This window comes from Parus major, chromosome 14, assembly GCF_001522545.3.
Source record: "Parus major isolate Abel chromosome 14, Parus_major1.1, whole genome shotgun sequence".
NCBI classification, from domain to species: Eukaryota; Metazoa; Chordata; class Aves; order Passeriformes; family Paridae; genus Parus; species Parus major.
Window position 1 is genome coordinate 8,617,328 of NC_031783.1, and position 21,606 is coordinate 8,638,933.

Consider the following 21,606-nt stretch of genomic DNA (forward strand, 5'->3'; position numbering starts at 1 on the left):
CTGTGTGTGCTCAGAGTACACTAACAGATGCTTGGCCAAGTCATGCAATTTTTATCACCTCTGTAAAAGTTCATCATTTTATGAAAAGAAAACCAACCTTTTCTTGTATATACTGTAAGTGAACAAAAATGTTTAATAAGACCTGGATTTCTGGGATTGTTCAAGTCTGTTGTTGTCTTTGCTTAATAACTTTCTGTAAAAAAGTTATTCCATATATACTTCCAATTATTCCATGTTTTATTCTAAGCCACATATGAGCTCCCTCTGATGGCTGGATGGCAAAATTATTTTCCTTAGCTTAGAAAGCATATCTGTATGTTAAGGACCTGTGAATTCTCAATTCATTGTTAGAGGCAGTGCTGCTCCAGCCTGCTGCTGTAGGCACACTGCCCATGGGAATTGCAGTCAACCAGAAGAGTAATGGAGCACTTTTAGGGCCCAGTTCTTGTTTGGCACAACTTGTTAATGTTTATTGTAATAATTGGGAGTAAGTTGTCTTGTTGGGGTGACTGTACTTGGTGGAATAACACCAGTAATTAATTTAGCTGTGTGAACTTAACATAGAGAAGATATTCAAGATATGCCACTGGACGATGAATTCAGATTCAAGTTCCTGTATTGGTACAGAGGCCATTGCATATTTAAAACCATGGGCAAAAACAGCATTCCACCTTGTGTATTTTTTATCTGAGCATCTATATTTTTCTTCTCAGCAGTGTAATAGATGGGTACATCCTGTCATTATATATCATTGTCTTATCAGTGCATGAGACAGTTTACCTTTGCAGTCTATGGGATCTTCCCTGCTGCCATTCACAAAGAACTTCACAGTAGGAAAGGCTTGAATATTAAATTCTTTTCTCAAGTCATGTTGGTGGGTCACATCCATTTTGCCAAACTGGATTGTTGGAGCTTCTTTTTTAAGCTGTCGTGCAGCCTCAGCAAATTCTTCAGACAAATTCTGAGATGATTGAGATAAAGTAACATCTGGAAAAGGCCAATCAAAAGCAAAAGGGTTACATAAGCCACAGCATGAAGCTTTCTAGTGGAGGTTGTTGTGTCAAGTGGTAGCTGGAGGGTTTGAATAAGGTCTGCTATGACTCAGAAACAAATGAGGATTATATTTGCTTCTTCATATTGATGCTGGTTTTTCACCACTCCATATGTCCTTGAACCAATCACGATGAACATCCAGCAACATTTCAGTATTCTTCTGTTGGGAAAATATGATGAGCAACTGAAAAGTAGTTTGACTGACTGTGCTGGACATGAGTTTAGGAGGGGTGAAGGATAGAGTTAAACATTGCTCGCATTAGGACTCTATGATCCCATTTCTGTAAGCATTTCACTTTTGTAGTGCAGAAAGTACTTATCCAGATGAGACATGGAGGAGGGGAAGAGAGGAGCAGAGTGTGGTGTTTTAAAGGCTGGCAGTCCTGTGCTGTCCTGTGTCCAGCCCTTCTCCAGCTCCCATTGGCAGGAGGGTGGAAGGAGAGGGGCCATCCTGGGCTGGGCCCTGGAGCTGTAAAGTTATATTAACATGAATAAAGGACTAGAGAAGGAAACTAGGCACACAAACATTCAAAGACAAGAACGAGATAAAGTCCTGGAGCTTTATATTTTTGCAACTTGGGTTGAAAAAACCCCAAATTTTGATTGAAATTGAGATACTCCATCTTGTTAAATTTATTTTATTATAAAGAACAAAATGTTTTTCTTCATATTGTGCACATAAAAATTTTTTGTTTCTTCAATATATTTTGCAAATAGAAACAGATGAAAAACACTTTAAATTTGGTTTCATAAAATTGTGTTTCTTCTTTTGTGTATATACAAGTGTTTTTGTGTATGCACACATTCAGATATATAACTGCACAAGTGCACATACAAATGCAGCAAAGCATGAATGTAACACAACTATCTTTTGTTCTTTCACAAAATGGTAGATGAACTTCCCCAGGGGCTGTCTTCCCCTGGTGAAGGCACTGCCTAATGTGGTTATAAACAAAAAGTAAATGGACATTTCTGTAAGAGTTCTAATACCTGAAAGATAAATCCATAATCTAACTCAGTGCTGAGTTACATTCCTTGCATTATTCATCATTATCCCTGCTCTGAATCCCAGCCATCAATCATTTTCTTCCACCTTACTGTTGCAGCAAGTGTGCAGATGAGCATAAAATAATGCTATTTTCTCAAAATATTAAAGTGATAGTGATAGGCCCTTCCACATCCAGTCACATTTAGCCCCATCTCAGCAGAGGTTCACAGAACCCCTGCACTGGAAGAGCTGTTCCAGCTTTTAATGTGCCAAAGGGTTCCTGTTAACAGAACAAAACTTTGTGTCTGCTCAGGGGATACTCAGATGTGTGATGAAGAGATGGTGCTTCTCTAAATAAAGTCAATGAGCCTTAAGACAACAGTCCAAACCCAAATTGTGTCCTAATTGCCTGTAAAATTAGTGTTTCATCAAATAAATTTATTATGGTTTTTCAAAGAAATTTTGCGCAAACTTTTATTTCTTATTTCCAATTGATAAAAATGGTCTTATGAACTTTTCCCTCAACAGGATTGCAATGTGTTATCTCCTAGCACCAAAAAAAAAAGGTAAGAAAAAGTATCTCCAGTTATACCTCAATATGCTCTAAAGGCAACTGCAGAAAACCTACAATTCTGACTTGTCAATGTAAGGAATTGCATGTCTACTCTATAAAAATTCTGCTGCTTCTAGGAACACTGTGTGTTGAGCCTTTATGGAATATTTTTGCTGAAAATGATTGCAAAGGTGGACTATTCAATAAGACATGGAGTACTTGCTATGCAGTTTGAGAGTGCTGATGCCCAGTGACTGCAGGTGGCAGGGCTAGCCCAGAACAGTTATTGGCCTTTCCAAGAGGGAGGGTGTGTGGCTCTGGACACAGTGTGGTTGGAGTAAAGGTCAGGAAACCTCAGAGCAAACCAGGATTCAGCACCTTTCAGCTAATTCTAGGTCAGTGTTTTACACCAGAGGCAATTTAAGTATAAGGATTTTTTTCCTAATAACTTAAGTTTGCACAGCTCTTTTACTGAAGCTGCGAAAGTGGAAGCTTAAATTCTTTTTGCACAGTGAAATAAGAAGGGGCAGAAGAAAGTGTTGGTGAAGTCCAGACACAGAAGCTGAAGCTTCACAAATATAAAAGAAATATTAATCTTAGACATTAGACATTTAGGTAGTTTGTCTGGGAGGAAGAGCACGTTAGATCCCTTTTTCTCTGAAATATTTTCATTCCAAACAGATATTTTAGGAGTGATCTGTTATCACTGAATGACCTGAGTAGCCAGAGTTGCAGCTAACTAGGAATGTAAGTAGCATGCTTAGATAATGGGAGTTGGTAGAGTTAGTAGCTCCATGCTGCAGCTGGGAGAAGTGCATGACTCCTGAAGTCAGAGACCAGGAGAACTTTAAGTACCTTTAACCTGCTAACTGTGAGACACAAGTTCAGTGAGCAAACAGACAGATAAAAACTGTTTCCTTGACTACCCAGAAATCATGTGGAAACATCCATCATGCACCTTTCCCCTTCTTTCCTGAGTGATTAGACTCCTCTTCAGCTCTCCATCAATTCCTTTTCATTCCACTCATTCTCTGGTTGCCTCCCAGGTGCTTTATTTTTCAAGTCGTTTGAGTGTTGCAGGAAATCATCACTCCTTTTATCTGGAGCCTTTTCTTGAGTTTTGTTTCTCTTCCTCTGGTTTAGATTTTTATTGACACCGATCACTTCAGGCTGTGGGATGAGGAAGCAGCTGCTGGGGCTAATGTGGCATCACAGGCTCCAAACTCGAGGAGCATCAGCAGGGAGCAAGAGCAGACACGCATAAGAGGCAACAGAGCTGGTGACAAGGCCACCAGGGAAGGCATGTGTGGGCAGGATAAAAACCAGTGTAAACCAGCTCAAGAAGAGCATCATATTAACATGGGAGAATGTTTCTACTATCAGTAGTTCTAGCTGTGTTTTAAATAAAACAAGGATAAATTAAGGGCTTAAAAATTAAAAGTGGGAAGAGACCCAGAAATCCTGTATTTTGACTCTTACTCTTCAGTGCATCGACAACCTGAGTAAGCTGCTACTTCTTTTTCATGGTGCAGTTTACTGAGCTAAAATATACTGAAATGTGGACAGATAAATCTTTTGCTGACACATGAATGTGTTTAATGACCCTAAAGAATTCTTGAAGTGGGTATACACAGAAGCACAATGAGTTAATTTTCCTTTAGCTAATTGCTGGTGGCCTCCAATCTCATTATTCTGTCTGAATTGATGGTTTAGGGACTGCTGCAGTCATTGTGAATGTGCCTGTTGTCCTGCCAGATACTGATTTCCTGGCTGTTAGTTTCTGACATGGTCACAAAACCATTTCAGCAGTCCCATTTCTCATCTGTGCAGGCTGCTTTTACAGTTGCACCACAGATATATAAATTTCTCTGTAGAAAAGTCTTGAGATGAAGGATAGATTCATGTTTAACATATCAGACTGGAAGGATGTTAATCTTACTGCAGTTGCATGTTTGCTTGTATGACCTTGAATTCTCCTCTTCTAGAGTGAGATACAGCCATAACCTCCTGTGCTGACCTCTCTGCTTTTTTACTGAGGTTTGCAGTTCATTTGAGATTTTCTTCTATGTAAACATCAGAGTTTATTCTAATTTGGATTATTGTAAGCATTCACTAAAATAAGCATGTGTGAGTGACACTTACATGAGGGACCTATGCTAGTAAATAATTCTCCTGCAGGTAACTGCAATTTCTGCTTAATAACTTCATTTTCAGCTTTTGTGCCTTAAAAAGGACCTGCTTGTCTTCAAGAGTAACCCTCATTTGCCTATTAAATGTCATTATCTCAGCTCAGGCTGTCAGTCTCCTGGTTTTCAGAGGTTGCAGGAATACTGTGGCTGACCCAGTACCTCACTAGATGTACAAATGTCCTGCTAGAAAAGGTAAACATCACCTTTTCATAAATGAGAGTGTGCTTAGCACACAAAGCAGCAGCATAATGTCTGCACCACTTGTGTGCTTGTCCTTAGGTTCTCCCCATGTTTATCTAGGATCTGAAAAATTTTCACAGCAAAGAAAGAACAGCATTAGGCACTCTCAGAAACCTGTAGAACCAAGCTAGGGTCTGAATCTTTTCATGAATTCTTCTGATAAGTTGGAGGAAATGGTGTTAGCATGTGCTCTGAAAGAAGTGCTTTTAGTGTTTGTGTTTTTTAGTGCCCAAAGTTCATTCTCTCTGTGATAGGCTTATTTGTTAGAGCGATTGAGACTTCTTACGGTGGTTATTTGCTTTTCTCTGCAGTGAAAGTCAGCAGAGGGACTTACATTCAGGCAGTGTGTAGTGTAAACAGTGAAACTCTCCAGTGCAGGCAGCACTGACCAAAGGTCTCCCTTCTGCTGGTGACAAGTGTTCTGATTCTCTGTGCTCATTTGTGTGGAATTCAGATCAGTTTAACATGGACTGGGAGATGCCACAGCCTGCAGCAGAAGAGCCCTTTGAATTGAGTGCTGAGCTTAGGTGCTGGGCAGGACTCACATTGCTGGGTGATGCATTGTTTTCAGACATTCCTTCTTGCACAAAACAGCTGGGATGAGAGAGGAAGAGTGCCGGGTTTCTGGATCAATGCTTTGCTTTCATAAAGTGAACTTTGCCCAACCTCAGAGGGATCCGTACACTGCCTGGCCAAAAGTCAGCATGTATTTATAGTAACCCTTCCTGAAGGAAGGCAGAGCTGGGGCACTGTGAGGGTGGAACTGACAGGTGTTCAAAAGTCTTGGGGGTCACTGGGCAGAAAACGTCAAAGCAGACCTCACCTGACAAGTACAGTGAGACTGGTAAGTAAACAACATTACGCAACAGGAAAAGCATTGGGGTTTTCTTATAATTGATAGGTGGTCTAAGGCACAGTCTCAAATCAAAGTTTGTGCTCAAACTTTTCTGGTGTTGGTACCAGAAAAAATCCCATTCTCTGGGAAGCCTGGGATTCCTTCCCACTCTTTTATGTCTCTGTGATCACTGATGTGTCAGGAAGAAAAAGATCTCAGGTCTCGCATTCGTTCTGGATTTCTTGAGCTGATTCCTGGCAGCCTCACAGATTTCCTGGGTCATCTGGGCAATATTGTTTTCTTTAACATTATCTAAGTTTCCTTAATAGTTCCTTGTTAACACTGATTGTTTATTTAGATAGACTTTTAAGAAGTAGGATATAAAAGATTAGGGCTTTATAGCTTTTCTGTGCAGGTCCCATTTTAGTCTCCTTGTGCTGTGGCAATGAAATAATTCCAGCAAATGAATCAGCTCATTCAGCATTGTGGGGTCAGGTTTCCTACAGGGCAGTGCCTGACTGCAGGATAGTTTTTCACTGCCCCAGAGGCTGTTTAGTGGCTTGTCTCCAAAGGGAGCTATAGAGACTGAGGCCAGTGATTTCCAGATAATGGATCTGTGCTGTGGAGCTCATCACTCTTGGGAGTGATTCCATAATTCTTTCCAGAGACTGTAGATGCCTTTATGGTTTGTGGGGGAAATCCATGAGTTTTCAGAAAGCCCTTAGATAGACATGTTGGCCTTTGATCCAAAGCAGAAAGTGATGAAGATCGCTGGAGCAAGGTGTGAGGGTGGTGGGAAATCAGAGAGGTCCAAAACTCTGCTCTGAAGAAGGGCCAAGGAAGCTTGATTTAGATCTCCACATCCTTTGAGTTTCCAAGTCCTCATGCTACTTTATTCTGAACAATTCTTTCTCCATCTCCTGTCTCTTTATGAATTTTTTCAAGTTTGTTTTCCACTCAGACTTGCTTGCAATGCGGAAATGTGTTGCAATATCTCACTGTTACTCATCTTTGCCAGTACTAATAAAGTTTGTCAACAAACTCTACTCTGACCTGGCCATTTCTATCCTGTGCTTTGAAACAAAGAAGAGAACACAGAATGACTAAGGTTTTTCTGGTAAGTCATTTTCTCACCAAAAGTGTGCATCTCCAGAAAAATAAAACAATTCACAACTGCAGATTGAATTTGGAAAATAGCTTTAAATCCTCCACAATTAGTAAACAAAATCTTCCTAAATTTCAACACTTTCAGAAGTATCTAAAATTTTTAGACATTATGTTTTAAATATTTTTCTAATGTGATTATTCTGAAAGTTTAAAAACACTTGATGTTTTATAACCCTTTCTCAGGATTAATGAAATGCTTGGTATGATGCAAATATATTTATAGTTTCCTGAGTCTGTTATTACACTTTAGGTTTTGTGTTGGAAATACAAATGTTTTCATTTCAGGTTGACCTACACTACACTATTATTATTATTATTATTATTATTATTATTGTTATTATTATTATTATTATTATTATTATTATTATTATTATTATTATTATTATTATTATCATCATCATCATTATCATCATTATTATTATCTATATTATTATCTTTATTGTCTTAATTGTCTTCATTATGTTCTTTGTTATATTAAGTTTTATTGTTTATTGCTAAACTATTATATTGCACATATTATTATATGTATATATAATATATTATATATTACTATATATAAATATTAAATATTTTATTGTATATAATATGTTATATTAATTATATTACCAGCAGTAAAATCCACATTTGGTAGTGATGCAAAAGAACAAATTAGATGCACATCTGCAAAATTAGGATATTGCTCTAATTTCAAATATCCCTTCGAAATATGGAACAGTTTGGGGGTTCAGCTTGTGCCTGTATCTGCCACTTGCTTCCAAAGGGGCTGGTTTGCACCAGTTTGTGTAATTTAAGGTTAAGGGGACATTTGCACTGAGCTCAGGGAATTTGGCTCAGCAGAGCAAGGTCAAGCCCAAGCAACAGAGACAAAGATTTTGCTGCCTCATGAAGATCAAAGGGTTTCTGCTACCAGCAAGCTGCTGGCCAGTGCAGATCCCTGTTTGTGGCATGGAAAATTCTGCAGCATCTGAACTTTTAGATGGGTAACATCACAAGGATCCTCTTCTTGGTTTTTGCCTTTGTGATGTACTTGATAGCCAGACCTTATAACTAAGTTAGTTACTCGAAAACCCCACCAGTTTTCTCCCCAGGAGGAATGAACATGAACCTTAAAGAAGGACTGCAAACATGCCTCCACCTAATCAAGCACTCCTTTCAGGGAAAAAGAAGAATATAATGCAACTACAGACATAAAAATACTGTAAAAAGACAACCCCTGAAGCCTAAATGCTCACAGAGGGGAGATGCCATCCAAAAAACCTCATACAAAGTGTTGATGAAAATGTAAGAGGGAGAAAAGCACTCTCTGATTAACTTTTGTTTGGTTGGGTGTTTTTTAATATGTTTTACCCATCACTGCTGTGAAACACATACTTGCAAAATTAGGCAGTGGAAGCAAAGAATGCCAACTCAGCACTGTCTTATGGAGCAGACTGGCATTTAACTACCCCGAAAAAGAATAAATTACTGTAGTTACAATCAGAAATAGATACATGGAGGAAACCAAAACAAACAAGGACTACTAGGGGACAAAACAATGGTAAAACAAGCATTTGTGAGTGCCCCAACATCAGCCATTCTCTGCAGAGCCACCAGGGTAAGAGAGTGGAAATTGATACTCACAGAACTTCACCAGGAGGTATTTGGTCTCCTTCAATGCTCTGTCAAAGTTGCTCGTTTTCAGCAAGAGGACGTGGTTCTCCTTTTTTATTTTGGGGAGCTTGGTTTTCTTTAGCTTTGCTTCATTTGGGCTTATGCTGTCTGCTGGTAGAAAGCCTTTGAGAAACAACAGTAGAAGAAGGGAAAATGTATGTGTGTTCATCTTGTCCTGCCTTGATGCAGATACTGAAAAAGAAAGAAGCAAAGGAGCATTAAGCAGTAGGGTTTGCTGCTGAAATGTCTGCAGCTGTATCAGCCAAAACAAGAGGCTGATAAGGTTGATAACAGTCTACCACCAGTGGAGGCAACTGCACCTTTCCATGGGAAGATTAAATTAGTTAAATACTTCCCCATCTTTAGTAGTGGTTGTGAGGGGGAAGTATTTATAGGGAATTTGGGTTTACTGTTTCTGTAAATAAACAACCCACAGGGAAGGTGAAAGAGCACAGGAGGAAACATTTGCCTACAGAAGCACGAGTGGATTCAGTGTGCTGGTGTAATTAGACACCCTTCTCTTGTCAGGGCTGCAGACAAAGCAGGTCAGGTACCTGGCACAGTATTTGAGGGCTGCTCCTCCATTTAATATTTGTTTGTCTCCTGCACTTACAGATCTACTAATTGTGGATTTGACTGAGAGCTTGCTGAAGTCAGGGGAAAACTCTCATTTCTTTGCATAGGTAATTTTAATGTCTGTAATTTTTTGATGTCTTGTCTGTGGGGCTCCCCTCTGTACATAAGTGCCAAGTTGTAGCTCAAGTAAGATTCTACTTTGTGGGTTAAACCAGAAGATTTTACCATTGGTTTTCAGTGGTAACGCAATTTTCTGTGCAATAAACTGAAGGGATTAAATGTAGCAATTCATCCTTACGATGTCTATCAGCTATGCATGTGAATTATGAGGCCTCCCTAGACAGTCTTTTCAGAACCTGTAAAAAATATCTTACAGAAATACTGAGATTTTGGAATTCCTTCAATTTACCAAGGAATTATTATTTCTGTAAATGCCTGCCAGTCTGTAGTTGTAGAAGAAACATCTTTGACCATAAACTCTGCTGAAATTTGTGATCCTTACCCCCAAAGCTGTAGCTGGTAGGGCAGACCAGGTATTCTAGTGGTTGTTTCAGTGGCATGGAGGACAGACCTGACTTGACAACAGGTGGGTCTGGATTAGTAGAAGCAAGAACAAATTCCTTCAATAAAGACTCTTTCTTCTTCTTGAGGAGTAACAATTGATGCTTTGCACCTTATGCCTTTAGCAGACTTTTTATCCAGGAGGGCACTGCTAAAAAGAATGAATGTTCATCATGGGGGTTGATTTGGAAGCCTCCATTTTCTGTTGATACAGGATCTTGGGGGGCATATTGGTGCAATTTAATCTGTTTTCATGCCTGTTGTGAGTGGGGCTGGGTTTCCAGCAAACTCTTTTCTATCAATCTGAAAAGCTTTGCGTTGTAATGCACCTTGAGATGTGTTCTATTAGTACTTGTAGAGCGTGCCTAATGAAATCAGGAGCTGTGTATTCAGGCTGCCTCCAAGATAAGATCACACATAAATACAGATTCAGCAATCAGGTACTAAAGGAGAAAAAGAAACAGAAAGATAAAAGTCTCCCATTTGACTTTGTGGTCTCTCTCTTCATAACAAAGATGTCTTTCAAGCAACATACTAGTAAGGTTAAAAAGCATCTGTCAGAATTGCAGGTTAAAACTAACAAGGCCTGTTTGAGCTGAGCAGGCAATGTTTAAGCTCAGAACATAGCCTAAGGCTCCCAGAACAAAGGTAGGATGACAAAACCATTTGCTGGGAGAGCTGGTTTTCCCCTGTCTGCCACTAAAACAAATAGCCATCAACTGAAATCCCTCCTGGAAACCTCCTACCAGGAAATAGGCTCCATCATGGAAAGGGCTTCTAACCTCCATGTCCTGAAAGGAAACTGCAGAAAAAGGAGCATCATACCACAGTCCATCCTGCCAGGACAGATTTGCAATGAGAAAAGGAGTGAGATTTAGTGGAACTGAACTGGTGGAGAACAATATTTTCTTTTAGACATAGAGCAGATAAGGTCATGTTCTGTGCATTTCTTTGTCAGTGCTAGCTAGCTTTGGCTTTCTTTTTGTGCTTTGTAGTTTGAGAGTTGTGGAAAAGCTGCCCTCTGCAGAAGTCACAGTCCAGTCAGCAGGAAACACTGGATTCAGGATAAATAATATTCTAATGTGATCAAGAACCATTGAGACATGCCTCACATATGCACCTTCTGTCTCAATTTCTCTGGTTTGCCTCACAAAGACAGTGATTTCAGAGTGATGCCAGTTGCTGTTATTTATTAGCACTGGACACTGGAAGCTCTCACTACATCTACACTTGCAATAAATAATGCAAAGGTGAAAGTAACTACATAGAATCCCTGGAAGATAGTTATGGACTGCTGGCTATTGGATAAGGACAATATCATGGCACAAAAAAGTTTAAAAGCAAAGCTGATTTCATTGAACTGGGGAAAAATTCCCTCAGATATATGGGTACAGCCTTAAAGACCTCATTACACTCAAAACAAGTTTATCTGATGATTCAACTGTGAGTGAAAATCCAGTTTTCTTGGCTTTCAGGGTTTTAAAAACCTGTGGCATTATCCATTCTGTCTCTTCTATACGTACCTATATGTTGTGTTGGAAAGACCAGGAGAAACTGGAAATGTTGGCATTTTCTTTGCAAGTTTATTTTACATGTATCTTTTCCCAAGCTGCACATTTCAGCTGAAGTGCAAAGCAAATGGAAGTTTTGGCACTTCACCTTTGCTCATTTACTGTCTATTTTGTGTTTATTCCATGCCCTCAAAGAAAATAGAACTCATAAGAAAATAAATCAGAGATTCATCAGTTTTATTGGTGCATAAATTCAGTGTGACTCGCCATCTAGTGCAGGTTTAAGGCATAACATAATTACAGAGACAGTTTTAAGTCAAGGTGATAGTCTCCTAAAACACTTTAAAAATAGTGGCATTTTATTTCTGTAAGCAGGCAAAGTAACATAAAATTTATAGGAATCCAAACATAGATATTGAGAAAAGGACTGGCAAGTGAAATTTTAGAGATGAGATATGAGAGTCATTCATCAAAGTAGAGGACAAATATTCTAATGAAAAGCAGTACACAATGCCTTTACAAGAAAAGGAGGAACATAAAATAATAGAGAAAACATGGATATGTTCAAACAACCTATTTATTCAAACTGGTTTGCATTAATTCATACAACATCGTACATGGGACAGCATCCAATAACTGGATCGGTTTAAATGTATTTTCTTTCATTCCAGGTGACTGATTCTTTAGATGTGTACCTGATTCTCCCCTTCACTGTCTGATAAAACATCATTTATCATGAGAACATTTATTAAATCCTGGATTCCTCAGTGTTTGTGGATTCTCAGGTCACCTTGCAGATCATTCCATGGAAACAACAGACTTCTTACATCTCAGATTGTTTCCCATTATGTATCTATAATCCAGAATAAAAAGGAACTGCCAGAATATTTCAACTTTGCAAGTGATGTCTTAGACGAGTGGGCACAACTGGAAAAGGTAGTATTTGTCTTTTATTTTATAGACTCTGAGTTGTAGTTTAAACCCAGCTGTCAACTAAGAACCACAGAGCCCCTGGATCACACACACAGACAATCCCCAGTGGGATGGGGAGGAGGATCAGGAGAAAATAAAGGTAAAACCCATGGGTTGAGGAAAGAAGTTTAAAAATTGAAAAAAAATATAATAAGAAGAAGATTAATATTAATTATCACTATTGTAGAAGTATTACTAGAAATAATAGTGACGAAAAGGGAGATAACAAAAGGAGAGAGCAACAAAGAAAACCCAGAAAAGATGAATGATGCACAACACAATTGTCCACTGCCCACTGATTCACACCCAGACTGTCCCCAAACAGTGATTGGCACTTCCCAAAAAACTTCCCACCAGGGTAACTGAGCAGGACCTCCTGTGCTGTGGAATATCCCTTTGGACAGTTCAGGTCAGCTGTCCTGTCTAGGAAACCTCCCAGCTTCTCATGCACCTCTTTGTTGGCAGAGTGTGGGAAACTGGAAAGTCCTTGACTTAGTTGTTGCTAAGCAGTGTTTACCTTATCCCATCAAAACCAGGACACAGTGGAACAAATCTCAGATGATACAGTTTTACTAATGGCTACTGAATTGTACTGACACCATTCTATTTTTTTTATCAGAAAGATGGGTATCACTACAAGAGACTAGTTGCCAAGGATGATTTATATTAAAGAGAAACCTTATGAGGTTTGTCTTATCTTAATATCTTCTCACGTGTTGTAGGATGGAAGAAAACCAGCAAATCCAGCTTTTTGGTGGGTCAATGACAAGGGAGAGGAGGTGAAGTGGAGCTTTCAGGAGCTGGGCTCTCTGTCCAGGAAGGCAGCCAATATACTTTCTGAAGCCTGTGGTTTGCAGAGAGGAGACAGAGTTACAGCAATTCTGCCTCGTGTTCCTGAGTGGTGGCTCCTGAATGTGGCCTGCATGCGAGCAGGTGAGGGACTCACTGACGTGTTGGGTGCAGAGAGAAAGCAAATAGAGGGTGCAAGCCATGGATTAGATCAGGGTGAAGAAAATGCAAACAGGAATATTCTGCTGTGACCTCTACAACTGATCTGTTGCCTAGAAGGAGAATTGGCAGCACCCACACAGCAACCACAGGGCCAGCCATGGTCCAGTCAAACTCATCCTCAGGTGAAGCCAGTGAGGGTTGAACAGCTGCAGCCTAAGGCCAGACTTGACCACAAGCATTGCAAGGCAGCTGAATTCATAATGGAAGAATGTATATGATTAGAATCATTAATAATTCAACATATCTATTTTGCTCTGCTTTTAAACTGCTAAACATCCAGGATGGATAAAATCAGCATCAACAGAGAGACGTAATCAAGTAGTTTTGGGAAATGCTGAGTTTTCTCAATTACTTCTTGCTTTTTTCCAGGAATTGTCTTTATTCCAGGAACATCCCAATTAACAGCCAAAGATATCTCATACCGACTCCAAGCTTCCAAGGCCAAGTGCATCATTACCAACGACACACTGGCACCTGCAGTGGAATCTGTCCTGCCTGGCAACCAGTTCCTGAAAAGTAAACTCATTGTAGGCCAAGGGAGCAGGGATGGGTGGCTGAACCTCAAAGAACTCCTTGCGTGAGTATCCAGCTCTTTCACCATCACGCCTGTGAGGTGAAGGGAGCTGTACCAGTCAGGTGGCATTGCTGAGTTGTGGAGGTGACTTTCAAAATACAAATGAATTATGTTTTTGCAGCCCTCTCTCAGCTCCCTGTTTTGTGATAACACCGGTTGAGGTTCGTCCAATCCAGGTTTTGGGAATCAGTTTCACGTCCTTCAGTTTCACTTCGCAGCCTGCCAGCTTTTAGAAGCTCTCTGCTTCTATTGTGATCATCAGACAAGCACACAGAGTTCTAAACAATTGTTCTGAGCTTGTCTGCTAGAGCCCATTCTAATTGCTTTTGATTAAGTGGGAAAATACACATTGCCAGCTCTTGGTGCTCAGTTCTTTCTTCCCTTTACTCTCCTGGTAGCTCAGAGGATCTGAATTGTTCATCAGTCTCTTGAACATAAATTATATACTATTAGCAATAAGACCAATGTACTTGGCATAATAATCTTAGTTATTGATTTCAAGTTGGGGGCTGTTTTTTGCTTGTGTGAGGCAGACACTGATTTCTGGCTGCTGTTCCATAATCAGCACCTAGAGTGCCCTTGCTAAAACAGTGGCAAAGTCACTGGAATATTCTGTAGGTGCTCATATCTTAAATGTTATGGCATACAGGGCATACTTATTACAAGCAAAATGTTCTCTAACTGTTCTTTCCTGTGTTACCTCTTATTTAGTGAGATATTCGGTTTGGGGCAATTTCCCTGTTGAACTCCTAAACAGTAAAAATGCTGTTGCCCTGGTGGAAAACTTCATGTAGTGACTGGAATATGCCATTTCTTCCAAAGGGTTGCATCTGCTGACCATCAGTGTGTCAAGTCGAGGAGTCAAGACCCAATGCTGATCTATTTTACCAGTGGAACTACAGGCTTCCCAAAAATGGCAGTGCAGTCCCACAGCAGTTATGGCATCGGGTTTGCAACCACTGGCAGGTTTGACCTTGCATTTCCTCCCAGGGTCCTGATTAAGTGACTGATCACCATTAAACTGAACATGTGACCATAAAATTCCAGTAAATGTAGGCATTTCATGACTGTAGGATCTTGTATCGTCCTCATCTTGAAAGTTAAAGGATACCTTTCCCAAAGCATTCTGAGTTGGAAGCTGACAGTCAGGGGTCCAGAGAAGCAACTTTGTTTAGTTTCCTGGAGAAATGAGCTGTGACTTAGCTGATGTCTCAACTGCACCAGGTAGGGAAAGCCTACTCCAAATGATCTGTGTGGGCTCTAGATTCTGCAACTCAAGACAAAAATGTTTTGCCCTGCTCCTGAGAAAAATAAATGCTCAAAATATCAAGCAGGAGAGAATAAAGGGAAATCAGAGAATATTTAAGACTCTTCAGCTCTCTCAAACGTTCTACAGAGCCTCACTTGCTGACACCACATCTTCTAATGGAAGCCTCCTGCTGTGACCTGGGCCTGAGTCTCTCACATTCTCTGCAGCATTTCTTTCATCTCTGCTTTTTCATCAGGTATTGGATGAACTTGACTCCTTCAGATATAATGTGGAATACCTCTGATACTGGCTGGGTAAAAGCAGCTTGGGGCAGTCTTTTTGCACCATGGATCTGTGGATCCTGTGTCTTTATACACAATATGCCACAGTTTAAACCAGAAGTTATTGCAAAGGTAAGCTTAATATTTTATACTGTGATGTTTATTTCCATTTTACATAAATGAAGGAAAAAAACTGGGCTCCAGGCCATGAGTGCCACTGCTCAGCAGCAGCAGGGATAGTACTTCCCACAACCCAAGGAATCATCCCTCCATTTGGTCCCCATTAAGCTCAAGGACCAAGAGCTTTCCCTCCTGGTTAGGCCATGTGTCATGGCTTGAGTGTAGAGGACAATTGCAGAAAGATGCAGGATATAAAGATCTTGGGATCACTGCTGTGTTGTCCAATATTGAACCTAAACCTCATTACAGGTATGGACTTCCAGCTGCCTTGGGGTCAGGCTGAGTATGGGCAAGTAATCAGAGTATGGTATGAACATGAATTAAGGCTCTGTTCTGCAGAATTTCCAGTGTGCCTGTTACTCTCCTAAGACACTTTAAACCAATCAACTGATTGATTCCCCTCAAAGCCGGCCTCTTTTCTTAATCACCTGCACATTCACAAGGTCAGACCCAGCATTACACTTTCTTTTCAAATAAATAACTTCCTGTTTTTCTAGACACTCTCAAGATACCCCATCACTGCCTTCTGCACGGCTCCCACCGCCTTCCGCATGCTGGTCCAACATGATGTGAGCAGGTACAGCAGGGAGGGGAGGGAGGCTGGGCTGTAATGCTGGGACAGCTCTGCATGCTTTCTTCCTTAGCTTCCTGAATTCTCTTTTTCAGTTAAAGGAAACCTAACTAGCACAGCTTGCTCTCAGTAAAGAAGGCTGCCAGTTTTGAAATGTGAGAATAATTAGTCACTCAGTGTGCTACTTGGGTGTCAGGACTGGGTCTTTGGAAAGGCAGCACAGAGGAAACAATGGAGGGGTTTTTAAGTTGTCACTTCCTCTGAACTTAGGGTACATAGTTATGTTTAAGTCAATGTTTTAGGCAGCATTGGATCAGGAGTACAGTGGAGTTGTTCTCACATGCTTGAGAGCATTAGAAGGGAGCAGTTAGAGGAGTTTCACATGCTGAGAGTTATTTGGTAGGTGTTCCCACCAGTTTGTTATTCTGTAAAATACCCAGATTATGAGGAGTGATTTGCAAGGAGGTTTGACATCTTTGATAAGGTATTGACACAGGTCCTGACAAAAGCCAACCCAAGTTTAGCAGAGTTGAACCTCCATGTACCTATTCATCCTTCCTTCTGCTCTAGAAAATACTCTCTTATATCTGATCTTGGATGTTGGCACATAACTCAGCCTTCCACACACATCTGATGTGCTTATTCAGATTTCTCCTTTCATTTCAAATCTCCCAAGGAAACACTTTTCTCATGTGTTTTCCAGCAGAAAAACCTCCTTCTAGTGACACTGAGATAAATCACATCATCTTCAGTGGCAGCTCAAGCAATCTAGGAGTCTATCCCAGGTGTGCATAAGAGGATGATTGTCATTTCCAAAAGAGCTTGTGAAGTTTTAGGTGTACTTTCTTGGAAAGCTGAGGGAGGCTGTTTTTTTAAGTCTATTTACTGCTCTTGTCAAGAGTTAAGAAAATAATTTCATTTGCTGTTCCTCTCAAGCTACAAGTTCCCGAGTCTGAAACACTGTGTAACTGGAGGGGAAGCACTCAATCCTGAAGTGTTGGCGAAGTGGAAAATCCAGACAGGGCTGGATATCCATGAAGGTTATGGCCAGAGCGAAACAGTATGTTTGCAATAAATATAATTACTAGTAGTAAAACCCTTCACCATCTTTACTTCAAAAGCTTAACTAAAATAGATTATTTGCTCTGGGTATCAATTTGTCCTGAGGTTTAATGAAGAATATTAAAGCAGCTCACATCCCAGATTCTCTGATATTCTCAAGAACCACAGTGCTGTGATCCTGATTGAGCCCTTGTCACAACAAAGTCACAAAGAGGAGCCCTGTCTAACACAAACAATAATAAAATTTACAAGATGTTGCAACAATTTTAAAAAGTCTTTTAAAAATCTATTCTGCAGGTGACAATCTGTGCCAATACTAAAGGAATGAAAATTAAACCTGGCTCTTTGGGAAAAGCTCTTCCCCCTTATGATGTGCAGGTACGTGGATGTGTGGCAGTTGTGGGTAGAACAGTAAGGCAGTGCTGGCTGTGTCCCTTCTGTGCCCTGCACTGAGCTGGAGCAGATGTTCCTCTGAGCTGATCAAAGCACTCCTGCTGTGTGTGTCCTTTCTGCAGATCGTAGATGACCATGGGGCTGTTGTGCCTGCAGGAGAAGAGGGCACCATTGGTATCCGAGTGAAACCCACACGACCCTTCTGTCTGTTCTCCGAGTACTTGGTGAGCCTGACTGGCTGTGTCTGTGTCTGCTGAGAGCCTCAGGAGAAGCCCAGGGCAAAGTTCTGCCAGGAGCAGAATTCCATGCAGAATCCTCAGAAGGTCTCACTGGGTTACTTGAGGACTTTAAGCCTGATCAGTGCATAGTTCCAGGAACAGACTGACTGACAAAGTGTAGCTTCAAAATGCAACATGAACCAGGGGTTACCTTGTTCCAGATATCTACCAGGCAGTTGCCATGCACTTCATGTTCAGAGCATCACTCTTTTCCCTCTTTTCCATTCCTATCTTTGGTTAAACATTGTTGAAGAAAGCCCACAAATTCTACTCTTATACATCAGGAACTCAGGGAGGCTTTCCAAGGCTCAGGTATTTTATTCCCTCATACCACTGTCAGAGGTACCCCCATTCCAGCAGGCACTGCAGTCAGAAAAACCTTTGTACAAGTGCCTGTCACACACAACGTGCACAAGATCAACAGCACAAACCCCTCACATGCAGATGATCACAGGGCTCTGAGGTAGTGACACATGTAATCAAACACCACTGTTCAAATGGAGATGCTCTACCCACTGACAGCAAAACCAGGCTAAGAAAACCCACCAGAAGATGGGACATTTTGTTTCAGGTCAAAGGTCCATCTAAGCAACTGTTCATCTGTGGTGCTGCTGCTGAGGTGCAGGACATTCTTAAAACAGAAGTATCAGGCAAACCTAAAGATATTCTCCCCTGTATTGGAACTGCCATATTCAATAGGAATATGGGGAACCTACTTATGTTTTTAATCCTCTTCTGAACCCCCATAATATTTTTATATACTTGTAGCAATCTCATACAACAACCTGCACAAAGTCATTTTTCACTATATCATAAAAATCTTCTTAAGTTCAATACTGTAGTTTCAGGCTTTCACTATTCCTTCTCTTGTCAGAATTTTTCCTGTGTAACCAAGAGGTTACATTAGATATATAGGTCCTGAAGGTCAGATAATGTTTTTTCTGCAGGTCACCTCATTTGTGTTTTGGTCCTGACATTTAAGAGGAAAATGTTTCCTTTGTCTGGAAGTTATTTTGGCAACCCCCAGCAATGAAAAATAATTTCCCTGAACAGAGTGGGTTAAACATTTTTGTGGGTTACACATTTGCTGTGGTGGATGGGTATTTTGATAGAGCATGGCCTTTTCTCTATAGAACAGAAATCTCTACATAAAAAGTGCTTTTGTCGATCTATCATATGTTTCCACAACAAAGGTGCTAATGTGGCTTTGTTTATTTAGTTGAAAATGTAAAACAGTATCGAGGACACTCATTTTGAGTTCAATTTTATTGTTCATTTTTAGCATCACTGCAAAGTAAATACATTACAAGTCACTAACAATAAGATACTTTTTGGAAATGTTTGATTGTTGCCAGGATAATCCAGAGAAAACTGCTGCCTCTGTGCGTGGAGATTTTTACCTCACTGGGGACAGAGGTGTTATGGATGAAGAGGGATATGTCTGGTTTGTTGGAAGAGCTGATGATATCATTAATTCTGCAGGGTAAGGCATTTCCTTTTAGTTTTACCTCACAAAATGCAGCCTGGAAAGACCAATGGACTGGCCCATGCTGCTGGGGCTGAGCTGTTTCTCTGCTCCCCTAGGTATCGCATTGGCCCATTTGAAGTGGAGAGTGCATTGATAGAGCACCCAGCAGTCTCAGACGTGGCTGTTGTCAGCAGTCCTGACCCAGAGAGAGGGGAGGTAAAACAAAATAGAAAAGAAATATAGAAAGAAATGCCCTTTCTTCTAAGTATCTACTTCATTTTATGTACTAGGCTTCCTTGGAATTCACTGTTGCAGGCTTTTGAAATTAGGTGGGCTAACATTTTAAAATTCCATATCTTTGACAGATCTTACCACTTCAGAATTATTTTTTTGCAGGGTTTTATGTGGGGAAAAAAATTGTTTTTTCAGGCTAATCATGTGATCTTTTTGTCTAAGTAATGAAATTTTGATTATTTTTTGCTCACCACTGAGCATATGGTAGCAATGACATTCAGAGTGTTTAATTTTTGTTTTATATTTTCCAACTTTGCAACACATCTTTGAGCAAATGGGGTGAGATTTTAATTCCTCTTTATTTTCTGTACTAGAATCTTTTTGAAAGCTTAATAATGCATAAAGATAAGAAAAAAAGTGGAAAATAGCAAATTTTCCTGCTGCAGAATGGGTCCTTCATAGCACAGCAATTGATAACTAACAGCTAATGAAAAGGGAAATTAAAGAAAAATATCACATTTTGGCATTCTGAAATTTGACATTTGCTTTTGGCAACAGATGTATCCCCTTATTGCCACCTCGGGAAGTTAACAGAATCCCTTACTTTTTGTGGCACAGGTGGTCAAAGCCTTCATTGTTTTAGCGCCTGCTTTTAAATCACATGATCCAGAAAAACTAATTCATGAGCTTCAACAACATGTCAAGAAGGTGACTGCTCCTTACAAGTATCCAAGGAAGGTAAGTACAGCCCAAAAAAGACAAAAAAGGGACAGGTTCTCTCATTGTACCAGAAACTGAGCATCTTTTGGTCCTGCCTCAGCTGTTTGTCAACAGCATTCTGACAAACACTCCAACCAGAGTTGAATGAAATAAAAGCAGATGACAGGGTTTGTTGCAGGGCTGTAGCCTTGGTTGGCAGTGTGTGCTAGAAAGGACCAGAGGGAGGCAATGGTCATGAAATTGTCTTCAGGGGGAGGGCAGTCTTTCTTTCATCCTGGAATCCTGGAGTTTTCACAGCAGCTCAAATGGGCAAGGCATTCCATTCTAATCAGCTCTACCTTGAGCTCTCCTCTGACGCACTGCCAAATCTAAACAGAAATTCCTGCTGCCATCAGTGGGTTGGAATCCATCTCTTCTCTCTGGAAAGACACCAGTAACCCCCTGTCCTGACAGCTGAAGCACTCCCAGAGATCGTGGTACGTCTGCTGCAAGTGCTGTTTGTGCAGTAGCTACAAGGTGTAGTCAGGAATTTCACCATTCCAGCCCTGGCTGTGCAGCTTCCCATCTGTCTATCCCCAGCCACCCTGTGCTAAAAGTGTTGTCACATCTTTGGTTATACATGGGAATTTAACCACAGGTTATTTGGCTACAGGGAGCATTTTTGCCTTTCAGGTGGAGTTTGTTCAGGATCTGCCAAAGACAACTACTGGGAAAATCCAGAGAAATGTTCTAAAGAACAAAGAGTGGGGAAGAGCATGACAACAGCAACAGATTTGGAAAATGAGAAGAAAAAGCAGAATGACAACACCTGGAAAAAAAAACTGTGGAAGAAAAAGGAGAAAACATTCTTGAGGATATGTGGCATTGGAATCACTTGCCATTGACCTACAAATTTTCTAAAGGAAGGAAGTTCAAATAATTCAAAGTGTGGAATGGGAGAGAGATAGACAGACTCAGGTGCATACAGAGGTCTAATTTTTTTAACAGCAACTTGTATAAACAGCTTCCTTTAGAAAAAAAACTACAAGGCTTTGAAAATTACAAATGAATGAGAAATTAATAAAAATATATGTTTGTCCTGAGGTGGGTATCAGCAATTAATTAGCATCCAAAACCTACCATTGTGACATTCTCAAATTCTTTCACAGTGGAAAGAAAAAATAATTTCTTTTTAATGTTTCTCTTCATCATGATGAATTTGTGACCTACTTAAATGGTTAAAGTTGAGGAAAAAGTGCTCTAGGTTAAGGTGCAAATTATGCATAATTAACAATGGTGTAAATGATTACA

The 21,606-nt window shown here is 40.3% G+C and overlaps 3 protein-coding genes across 10 annotated transcripts in view; 2 read left to right on the top strand and 1 right to left on the bottom strand.

Moving 5' to 3' along the window:
• PDILT (protein disulfide isomerase like, testis expressed) overlaps positions 1-9,284 on the bottom strand; it is a 23,841-nt gene extending 14,557 nt beyond the window's left edge. For 3 of the 4 annotated variants that reach the window (XM_015642901.2, XM_015642903.2, XM_015642900.2), the window contains exons 1-3: positions 8,996-9,284; positions 8,646-8,867; positions 781-987 (exon numbers count right to left, since the gene is read on the bottom strand). In XM_015642901.2, coding sequence (XP_015498387.1) covers positions 781-987; positions 8,646-8,867; positions 8,996-9,140 — 574 coding nt within the window. In that variant the 5' untranslated portion in view covers positions 9,141-9,284. Of the gene's footprint in view, positions 1-780; positions 988-8,645 lie in introns of all 4 variants that reach the window. The other variant, XM_015642902.2, reaches the window with a different exon arrangement.
• Positions 5,754-21,606, top strand: part of LOC107211183 (acyl-coenzyme A synthetase ACSM4, mitochondrial-like) — a 20,558-nt gene continuing 4,705 nt past the window's right edge. The window contains exons 1-15 of one of the 5 annotated variants that reach the window (XM_015642896.2): positions 5,754-5,867; positions 9,291-9,358; positions 11,995-12,259; positions 13,018-13,228; positions 13,676-13,883; positions 14,703-14,846; positions 15,386-15,542; positions 16,088-16,167; positions 17,098-17,221; positions 17,521-17,601; positions 17,739-17,840; positions 19,250-19,377; positions 19,479-19,578; positions 20,215-20,334; positions 20,989-21,274. In XM_015642896.2, coding sequence (XP_015498382.1) covers positions 12,059-12,259; positions 13,018-13,228; positions 13,676-13,883; positions 14,703-14,846; positions 15,386-15,542; positions 16,088-16,167; positions 17,098-17,221; positions 17,521-17,601; positions 17,739-17,840; positions 19,250-19,377; positions 19,479-19,578; positions 20,215-20,334; positions 20,989-21,075 — 1,743 coding nt within the window. In that variant the 5' untranslated portion in view covers positions 5,754-5,867; positions 9,291-9,358; positions 11,995-12,058 and the 3' untranslated portion in view covers positions 21,076-21,274. Of the gene's footprint in view, positions 5,868-6,916; positions 6,976-9,290; positions 9,359-11,994; positions 12,260-13,017; positions 13,229-13,675; positions 13,884-14,702; positions 14,847-15,385; positions 15,543-16,087; positions 16,168-17,097; positions 17,222-17,520; positions 17,602-17,738; positions 17,841-19,249; positions 19,378-19,478; positions 19,579-20,214; positions 20,335-20,988; positions 21,275-21,606 lie in introns of those variants that run through there. The other 4 variants (XM_019008264.1, XM_015642899.2, XM_033517802.1 and 1 more) reach the window with 4 other exon arrangements.
• The window catches only part of LOC107211182 (acyl-coenzyme A synthetase ACSM4, mitochondrial-like), a 36,817-nt gene continuing 24,505 nt past the window's right edge, over positions 9,295-21,606 (top strand). The window contains exon 1 of the mRNA XM_019008262.2: positions 9,295-9,358. The gene's annotated coding sequence lies outside the window, so the exon portion shown is untranslated. The remainder of the gene's footprint in view (positions 9,359-21,606) is intronic.